This window comes from Anopheles darlingi, chromosome 3, assembly GCF_943734745.1.
Source record: "Anopheles darlingi chromosome 3, idAnoDarlMG_H_01, whole genome shotgun sequence".
In the NCBI taxonomy this organism is placed as follows: domain Eukaryota; kingdom Metazoa; phylum Arthropoda; class Insecta; order Diptera; family Culicidae; genus Anopheles; species Anopheles darlingi.
The window spans coordinates 61,364,542-61,374,541 of record NC_064875.1 but is presented as its reverse complement, the minus strand read 5'-3'; the positions used below and the strand labels follow the sequence as shown (position 1 = coordinate 61,374,541).

At 50.9% G+C, this 10,000-nt stretch overlaps 2 protein-coding genes across 4 annotated transcripts in view; one reads left to right on the top strand and one right to left on the bottom strand.

Annotated features, from left to right (window-relative positions):
* Nucleotides 1-747, top strand: part of LOC125957388 (uncharacterized) — a 32,459-nt gene extending 31,712 nt beyond the window's left edge. For both annotated transcript variants that reach the window (XM_049690053.1, XM_049690052.1), the window contains one exon: nt 1-747. This exon is cut by the window's left edge and continues 395 nt beyond it. In XM_049690053.1, coding sequence (XP_049546010.1) covers nt 1-284 — 284 coding nt within the window. In that variant the 3' untranslated portion in view covers nt 285-747.
* A 10-nt stretch (nt 748-757) lies between these two features.
* On the bottom strand, nt 758-7,384 carry LOC125957421 (uncharacterized). 2 transcript variants are annotated; one of them, XM_049690105.1, is made up of 3 exons: nt 6,365-7,384; nt 1,656-2,112; nt 758-1,565 (listed from the first exon to the last, which is right to left on the bottom strand). In XM_049690105.1, exons 2-3 carry the CDS (start codon nt 1,978-1,980, stop codon nt 1,105-1,107), a joined length of 786 nt encoding a protein of 261 aa, XP_049546062.1. In that variant the 5' UTR covers nt 1,981-2,112; nt 6,365-7,384; the 3' UTR covers nt 758-1,104. The 2 variants fall into 2 exon arrangements, with proteins under 2 accessions (XP_049546062.1, XP_049546063.1); XM_049690106.1 differs by having other exon boundaries at nt 1,656-2,109.
* Between the last annotated feature and the right edge of the window lie 2,616 nt (nt 7,385-10,000).

Genomic DNA, 10,000 nt, shown 5'->3' with positions numbered 1-10,000 from the left:
AGCTACAGGAGCTACGGCGCTTTCGCTTGACAGAAGCGGAAGACGCCCGGTTACCATCGGTACGGGGTGGTCGCATGCTGCTCGAGGGTCTCGGTACGATTATCATCGTCACGAGCCTGATCGCGTTCGTGTGGGGTTTCCTGCGGTACAAGGGTGAACACCGCGGGGTGTTACCGTCGATGAGCACCTGCTATACGGTTGATGAGCGAAGGCAGCGCACCTCGAACCAGGATGTTGAAAGCCGGAGTCGATACTTTAAGCTACAGGCCACGACGAGCTTGTGAGTGTTGTGACTATGGCGTTCATTCCGAGGTGACTCGTCGGTAATTCAAAATATGGCCTTCTCTTAATTCAATAGTCTGTTCCAAATCCATCAATGACGGGATGGTACTGCACTTTGTATATTACTGTACATACGCTATAGGATTGTTGTTATTCCAGGAACGGTGGGAAATGGGAGGCTGAAGGCAAAAGGAAACTATGTGAATATATTATTTATGCTAGGACCTACTAGAAAGTACGCCACCCATAATGTTGATTATCCACTCTACTACTACTATTACTACCACCACTACTACTAATCCCGCTGTGCCATGCGTGTCGTGCGTCCGGCGTGTCGCCGTCGCAACAGATAAAGTCCTCTCCACGGGGGGAGACGAACCAAAAGTAACATTTGTATGCCACCGGCAACACTAATCGAATGGAAATGGAGTAATAAATGTTGTCTGCGAAATGCGAATGCGTCTTGTCAAGTTATTTCTATATTTCGTCTTCAAAACAGCAGGACTAGGGTGTAGGCCCCCTTCGTAAACTTAAAATAAAAGTAAAGAAACGTTAAGCTTACGGGAATAAATAATGCTAAACACATTGCGATGGCGCCTTGTGTTGGGGGGGTGAGTACCAGCGCACAGTCCATACTTCACTTCCACGACTAAAGGATACTGATACTGATCGACCTGCTGATAGTGTTTATGCGTGTGTATGTGCGCGCGCGTTTGTGCGTGCGTTCGTGCGTGCATTTACGTGATTACGAAGCGCGCATTTGGTTGGGGCACTAGGCACTTGTCCGGTTTGCTGCAACAGCAAGAACAACACGACCTTCCATTAAGAGCCTACGGCCGGCGTCTGTACACTGGCTGCAGCTGCAGTAGTAGTGCTGTTGGTGGAGCAATGGTGCACCCCAACCGGTACACTTTTAATGCGGTTTCCGTTCGTATCGAGCGGTGGCGCATCGGTCACGCTCGGTCCTATTTGCACCGGACCCTCGTCATCGGGCATGATGGCCGGTGCCATCGATGGTACCTCAACGACCGGTGGCGGAGTTGATGGTTGCTGATGATGATACTGCAGATGATGGTGGTGATGGTGGTAGTGCGGTTGGTGATGATGGTACTGGTGCGATACGGCTGCAAGGGATCCGGTCCGTGGACTGGAAATCGCCGTTGTTGTCGCCGACGTCGGCGGCGGCGGTGGCACAACCATTTCCGGCACGAATGTCTCCACCTTGGGATAGTAGGCCGGAAGTCGTATCACTTCGTCGTACGATGGCGGCGGTTCCATGGTCACTGGGTCGGGTATGGAGAAGAAAGGAAGCGCAGGATAGAAATAGCAACCGGAAGACCGCCCGCTCGTGGATGGTGAAAAACCATACGTACCCATGCCGTTGCCAGGATAGATGGAACCATCGTCACCGACGAAGGCCGAGTTGGAGTGTGTGACGCTGGTAGTGGCAGCTCGCTGATGCCGGTGCTGGGCGATCGTACCGTGCTCGAGACAGCTGTACACTCCGCTGTAGTTGTCCCGGTGCAGGGACATAATGTCGTACAGATTCGAACCGATCTGTACCACGTGCACCGGTCCATTGGCGTGCGCTAGCTCGTCCTGCTCGGCCAATCGCTTTGCCCGGGCTTTCTTGCATTTCAGGATAATGATTAGCAGCGCCCAGGCCAGCACTAGTATCAGATAGAGGAAGATGATCATGGCGAGGCGTACGCTGCTGTTCCTGTGAGTAGGCCCACGTGATCAAGACCTGCCAGCAGCTCCTTGATGGTTAGATGGTTGCTATGGTACTAAGGCTGTTTTCGCTCGGTCGACCGGACTGCGGAACTGCTGCTGTAAGCCAGAGAGAAGAAGCAGAAGATTAAGTTAAAGTTTATATCACATACCCTCCTTGGGATGACGAGTCACGCTGCACTGATTGCAGGATGCGTCGCTGTGCGTCGTTACCGTTATCGGAGGGGTTTGCATTTTATCACCTCTGGCGATAAGAGTGGGGTGATAAACAAAGGGATAAGCAAAAAGGGTTTTCAAGTCAAATCAAAACCCCTGGCAAACCGTCAGCAAGGGCTGCCATTCCGCCATGGTGTTCTGGACAACACAACAAAGCACGGCAGCAAACATGGATTCCTGCGGACACGGACCGAGAATTCATTGCCGACACCGAGAAGCCATGCCGCGAACCGTGAATGCCTAGACCAGGGGCTAGAGTGTGTGGTGCATTCTGAAATCCGGAAACCAATTTGCATAAACTTCTTAGCCCGCATTTCTGGGTTCCTTGCAGGAAGGACGAATGTTTTGTGGTCAGCACATGCAGCGCATGGAACCATTCTTCGCGCTCCGATAAAAGGAGAAAGGGGGAGGAGGAGCATTGAATTTATTCATAAATCCAAGGCCAGTACACCGTGAGCTCGATGCACGAAGGGTCGAAACCAGTGCAGTAGCGAAGGTACAGTAAAAGCCGGGAATCCTTGACGTTGTTTGGAGGAGTTAAACCCATCCAGTCGTGGTTGTGTTTAATTCCTAGAAATGCAAGGATACGTTTGACTAAGCAGTAAGGTAAGGAGTCTTGTGGATCGAATTGTTGGAAATACTAAGCCCTTTTTGAGACGAATAGAAGTTACCTAGAAGGATTTGCATGACCTTGAGCGAGCTTCTGTGTTCTCCTCGGTCGATTCCACAAACCTGACGCATAAGATGTTATTTCCTGCGCGCAATAAATCGTCCTCAAAGCTTACAGACAACTTACGGTTTCTAAGGGTAAGTGACCTTTCTGGTGAACCAATAAGTAAAACGGACCGGTATGAAGTGGAGAGGTCCTGCTGACGGACGGGCCCGATAATGGGAGCCACAATACATGTTCGCCATGTGCCGACAATCAAATTGGCACACCGTCCCCCCACGAACCCCAAAATCCGAAAACCGTGTACAATCTGAATAATTAAGCAGCCTTTGTGGGCCACTGGCAGACTGATGACATTACCGGTGGCAGGTGTGTGCGGTGAATGCCACGCTTCCCAGCATCCCGCTATGTTGATGATGTTGGCACCAGGGTGTATGGTTGGCCTCGGTGCCCGGAACCAATCAAGTGAAATTTATTGAAAAGCTTCAATCCCAGAGGAGCAGGAGGAATGGGAAAAGCGATAAAAATGGCCATCGGCCAATAGGATGGTCTATATAGCGGGACACAATCCGGATAGCAATTAATGTAATTCATCGCAAATGAAGTTTGCGTCCTGCGTTCACATGAATTCATATCAATCCCGCTATGCTGCTGGTGATGGCGGCTGATTGTGACCCGCGAATGGTTTATGGCTGTTGAGAGAGGTAAGGATGAGAGCACATTATGCAGGAATTCTATCACGCCAAACAGTGATGGTCGTGATAATATAGGAGAACGAGCTGTTTGGGGGCTTTTGTGGTTAGGGACGCAGATTCGTAGATACTACTACTAATCACAGCAGGAGCAGCAGCAGCAGCAGCACCACAGCCTACTGAGGATCCTGAATGGTCTGAGCCCTACAGTGCGAGTTTTGACAATCGACAGTGCGGCAATCAAATACCATAATTTACCGTGATTTATGCTCACAGCCTTTGTTTAGCGGTTATTGATCTGCCGTCAGCTTTTGGGCCATGGATTAGAGGCACAACATTCGCTGACACTCGGCCATTTATTGCTGGATTAGTGTCGAAGCGCTACCCCTCCATTAATGAGCGAGGTAGCGCCATTGTATGGTCTGGCATCAGCCAGCCAGTACCATTCGTGATTTTAGTGAAGAACGATGATGATGTGGTTTATTGATGTATAATGGCACACAGCCACAGAGTTCTCTCTCTCTCTCTCTCTCTCTCTCTCTCTCTTTCTCTCTCTCTCTCTCTCTCTTTCTCCTGCTAACTCTCTGCGTCTCAATTACCGGATAGTTTCAAATTAGTAGTCGCTCGACAGACACAGCGACTATGCGGTTCGTTTTGCGGGCATCGCGTGTATACTGGTGTACCATGGGATAATTTCAAAAACCTCACACTCTCACACGCGCTACTCGCAGCCCCCTGAGAGACAGTTCCACCGAAAGGTGTGACCACACCGCACTTGCTCGTGTGTCACCATGAGGTTGCGCCAAATGAGCAAATTAGTATTATGGGATCGTCCGCATTATTGGCTGGTTGGTTTAAAGTTCTCGGTGAACTGCACCTCTCGATGATTAACACTTTAAAACTTTGGTGCGAGAATTCCAATAACGTCATGGATAGGTGCCGCCAATCCTGGCCCCTTTTCCTGTTGCCATCAGGAAAAGTGTCTAGAGCGTAGCAACTCTTCGAGCTGTTAGTCATCCTCCGACTCCGTTATGATTTGTGGTCGTGGTCGCGACCGCGAGGAGGTACAGCAGCTGTTTGTTGCTGACCATAAACCGAGGCCACCGAGAGTGCCAGTGATTTACACACAACGACCAACCGCTCATAAAACCGTTCGAGGCGCGGTAAAGGAGTGTCTCATCGCGCATCACGAATCCAGCTCTTCAGAGTTGCAGTAAAGGTAATAAAGGTCTCGGTCACCGGTGATTCCGTAGGCTGCCCGTGGCTACCGGAGCGTCCCGGTCGATGCTTGAACCAGACAGCTAAGCAGCCCGGGGATTATTGGAGGATTATCCGTTCGGTTTCTTCTTCCTCAAGAAGCTCACACAACTTTCGCTTTCGTCCAAAGTGTCGCCCCAATAACCGCCCTTATCTCCGATCCAGAGCACACTGGACGTGATCAAAGCAAGGCGACCGTCCTTGATAAGAGCTCGCAACTCCTCAACTCAAGCGACACACAAGGGGCATGACATGATAATGATGCGATGGCAGTGGGGGGGGGGGGGCATCATTTTGGGAGGTTTAGCAGCACGCGCGCGCGTCCCCACCTCCTCTTCCATAATGGCTCCACCATCCGGATGCTTCTCTCTCCCCTCTTCTTTTACAACGATAAGCAGCCCCAAGAATGGGCTACCGGGTACTGGTGCTCCTGCTGCCTAGTGCTGAACTCAATTCCTCACTGTGGCTAGCCGGGCCTCTTGCACGCCGAACATTGACGGTTTTCGTGTTTAGCTTGAGTAAACCCCAAGGCAGCCCCGGGCAGCGAGAGGACTTGAACTTGGTCAAGGTAAAATGGTGAAAATTACGAGCATCATTCGATTAGATTTGACGATAAGTAAATACCGCGGGACCAGTCGCGGTCCAGAGAGAGAGAGAGAATGAAATGTAGCCTCTTTCTTCTCGGGTTTTGCGTGGCTTCTCGGCACGACAAAGCCAAACAAAGATCTAGCGAGCTTTGGTGGTCGCCTAGAGCACGGGGTCAAAGGGGGAAACAAATAGAAATGAAAACGCAACGCGAGCTGCTTCAAAACAAAGCTTCTCGTGACTACTCGCCTTAATTCGGAACTTCTGGACATCTCTTATCAGCCCCAGGGACCAACAGCAAAATCCCGGATGTCCTCACGTCCATCACAGAGAGGTCGAGGTCGAACTCTCGGTCGGTCACATATTTGCGCACAATACTTAACCGAGCACCATTGCATCAACGGTTGCAATTCCGTCCCGGAGGCTATGAAGGTGATAATGACGCCGAAACCCAAAAACCACGGCAACGACGAGGACGTGGACGGTCACCATGGGCAGGGAATTGGTCATTTGTATGCCGATCCACGTGCACGGTGGGGAAAGGTTGGAATATGAGCGCACATTGATGAGTTTTGAATGGAGGACTGGATCCACGAGGAGCAGTGCCAGTAGCGTAATTACGAGTGCTTTATGAGCATTCCATTCTGCTCGAGCTGACCAAATGTCCGCCATTATGGCACTAGGTATAAGGTAGCAGTTGACATTCGTTCTAAACTGCAAGCTAGAGAGCGCGATATGGGTCCGGACTGCTCTTCAAGAACTAGAACGCAGTACTCGTCGTCTCGTCGCTTTGCATCTAATCTAACATTGCCAGATAGTGGCCGGAGAGCCAGCAAAGAACCGTCTTGAAAACCCCTCTCGAATGGCGTAATTGGTCCCCGGGTTTCCAACAAACACTCACTCCTCTCACTCGTCTTTCCACACGACGTACCTCGTACGGGGTAAATCCAACCTTCGGCACCAACCGGCTTGTTACTACCGAGTGCGCGCACCACCAGACTGACGATGTGTCCGTCGACGTCCGTAATTTAATGATTGTCAATCAGCAGCAGCAGCAACAGCAGCAGCAGCAACAGTGGCCAGCGAGTTCGGTACAGTCACTGGCCCTAGGTTCGCCTAGGTCCTCATCCTTTGCTGACCTGAATTTACACACCAACCACAACCACAATAATGATGGTCAGGTGGTCCTTCCTTCGTGGTCCTCGTGTGTCACTCGTCCTACCACCTTTCACAATCGCGTTCGTCGTCCGGTGGACCGGAGCTTTATCGGTCGCACGTATCTAAGGTACCAAAACCCTCGGTGCCGCTTCCGGTGGTAGTTCGTCGTTTTCGAAGGGAAAAGGCTTTTCCCAGAGTTACTCCCTAGCAGGTCCTAGGAGCAGGCCATCGAATTATGTGCGACACGACCGAGACTAACTGAAACGTTCTGTACTTGCTCAGCTCATTAATCACTAACAGTCGTGGAAGGGCTGCCGGAGGGCGACGGCATGAACGGACGGATGTTCGTGTTCGCTGACCCGCTTTTGTGAAAAGGTCTCCTTCCACAGGTCTCACAAGATTCGCATTAACTTACTCACTGGTTTTGGATTAAAAACATTCCATTCCTCCAGTCAAAGCCTCCACGCGTTTTGAAGGTTCCCTTCGTCGCCTTTTAAGCGGACACAAGCCGTTTCATGTGAAGATAGATTTCACGCACCGAGAGAAGCGCCCTTGAGCTATCACATTTCACACATCGGGCTGCGCGCATCACAACACCATCATTATCACTGTTACCCACAACGTTTAACGAAAGGCCGGACGGCTAGTTAAGAAGAGCACAACACAGCGAACTCACTTCATCGTCGTATCATCCTCGTATCATCATCAACACACATCCACGTTTTTAGCGGTTGAAAACACGCGCCACGAACTGATGACGACGACGACGACGGAGACTCTCGCACGAATTGTTCGACTGGTGGAGACGCCTCAGAATCCGGTGCGCGACTGTGCTGGACCAACAGCGTGCTTGCCGGTTGCCGGTCGCCGTTGATAGAGCGCTGCGTGTCTCGCGTGTAGTGAGAACCACTGGCCACCGTACGGGGTCCCGCTGGCTGACGAGTTGTGTTTTGCGTACGACGCGCGCTCGAATCGCTCTCAGAGAATCGCTCTGGCGCTCCCTCCCGGTTGTAGGTACGGGTCTCTTCTCCGTTTGGGGCGCGCGATTGCGTACACACTAAGTCAAGGTGCGTTGACTGTGGTGTGTGGAGCCCGTTTAGCCTATAATTAGCAAATGTTTGGTAAAATGCGCTTCTGGAACATACAGCAAACTTTGACGCGTTTTGCTTTGGGTGGCTCACCACGAACGCCCGGTGTCGAACTGGTCACGCCACTAACCCACGTGGCTCATGGGTCCATCCAACCGGAGGGCAGTGGATGACGTCCTAGGGTGGGATCAAATATTCAAATTTCCTACCTTCTCGCCAAAGCTCGCGTTATCACTTTCTGACGCACTTTCCGGTTAGTGGTTACATCAACTTGACCCTTCTTGAGCGGCACGAGAACGTACGGTACTGTCTGCTCAATTTTGGACGTCATAATCCACGACCGCGCACCCCTTGGGATTGCATCAAAACCATCACCACCGTTTTCCGTCATTTCGGCCCCCAACGCCATTGTCGTAACGATCGTAATTGAATCGTCAGTTTCACGTCGCCACGTAAATACGTCAATATCGGTGTACGAGCAACGTGGATTGTATCGCTGGCCTAACCGCGCTATGTTGACCGCATAAAAAAATCTACCACGGATTCCTTAAGGCCATCTTTTTCTTCTCCTTCTTCGGTATGTTCCTTTTCTTCACCTTCCTGGAAGCTCTCGTAGCTGGTATCCTTCTTTTGTCCGTTCCGAGTTTGTCCCTTCCGCTCTCTATTATTCAAGTGGTGTTTGTCCATCGTGCCAGCGCATCCAAACCAAGGACATCATCCATCCATCCATCCATCTAACACCGTCTTCGTCCTATCACACCAACGGAATCGCCGCGAGTTGCTGCAATCGATCGAATCAAATGCACAACAACACGACAACGGTCAACGGAATGGGGATGGAGACCATCATTGTGGAGCGCGATACGGCACGGTAGGAAAGGTAAAGGGCTGATGAGGTGATGTAGTATCAACTAAATCGATACGGACACCCCTTTCGAGTGCTGCTGGTACCTCCGTCATCGCCGTCGTCGTCGTCGTTGGTATGTTGTGGTTAAACACAGGACACTCAGAACTGACCACAACCCGTTCCGTTGTACATTTCCTGCGCCAAGCCGAGTCCGGATTACATGACAGCGTGCCTCGTTGCCATCTGCGTGCCATGCGGATGGAACAACCATCTCACACCGATGCTGATGGATTTGAAAGCGATCCTTCCTTCCTTCCACCACCATTATAATTGTTTTTTTTTTTTTGAAAATGAATAAAAGAGTACGTGGAAATCGGAGCTCCGTGTTTTAATTGAACATTCGTGGCCTCCGTTATCGATTATCGATCAATGGAATGGCGCGCTGGTGGTTGGTACACAATTTCAAAAAATTAAATTAAAAATATGAGAGATAAAGCCTGATGGCTGATCCAGTAGAGACAGCGACAACGAGGCGGCAAAAAAGGCACGATAAATCATTAACACGAGGAAGAGCCCATCGTTTTTGTTGTTGTGTAGCATGATATCGTTATCGCCAACGAAGCGAGGAAAGTTGTGAAAACAAGAAAAAAATAATGGTTTTCAACGCGGAAGCCATGTCGTAACAGTGTCATGTGGTTTAGTCGTTTGATTCAACTCCCTTGTCTTCCACATCATCCTGCCATATTGCCTGTTTGTATGTTTTAATGCCTCGTGGCATTCTCGTGTGGTCCATCGTTTGGTAGTCGCTTCGATGACTTTGATTTGCTTGGCTCTGCTGCTCTTCCCGGTTCCGGTTCTACCGACAGGCGACGGTCAGTCCGACAAGAATTAATAGAGCAAAATGCAGTTTTCCGTCCGTGCGTCCGTCCCTTCCATTCGCTCACTCGGTTTAGCGATTCCGCGAGAGAACACCAAAAGAGGCGATGACCAAAGGCGCAATAGAGAGTGGGAGAGAGACAGAGAAGGGGCCATAATGATGTTTGGTTGAGGTGAGGGGTAAGCGCGGCCAACAGTTGCACGGAAAAGCCATTTCCATTTTTACACTTTTCCATCTACACCGCAAACACTATGCTGCAAGCGCGTCCTGGACGGGGAGCCAGTCCGCGTGGTCAGCGATTCCCGGTGCGCCCAGTAGTGGGAGTCCGCGGTCCGCCGTCATTTGGAGTGGAACAATTACTAGCAGCTGGTGACCTTTCGCGGACCATGTGACGTGCTGCGTGTATTGGAGGTTTCCCTACTTTTTCTCCATTTTCCACTATTTATTATTCATGAGCCGGCCTCCCCTTTTTCTGCTGCTCTAGCGAGTTGCCGCGCTGCCACGGGCAACTTCATGATTGACGACGACAACGCGGCCTATATGGTCCTACTGAGGTCCTGGCCCTCTCACGGGCTGAGGTGACGGAGGAAAACGTTC

What these genes read in the sequence shown, in the direction of transcription:
- LOC125957421 (XM_049690105.1), bottom strand. Translation starts at nt 1,980, where the DNA reads ATGATCATCTTCCTCTATCTGATACTAGTGCTGGCCTGGGCGCTGCTA. An exon ending in CTATCCTGGCAACGGCATGG is followed by an intron (nt 1,566 to 1,655) that starts GTACGTATGGTT and finishes TACCCGACCCAG; the next exon opens with TGACCATGGAACCGCCGCCA.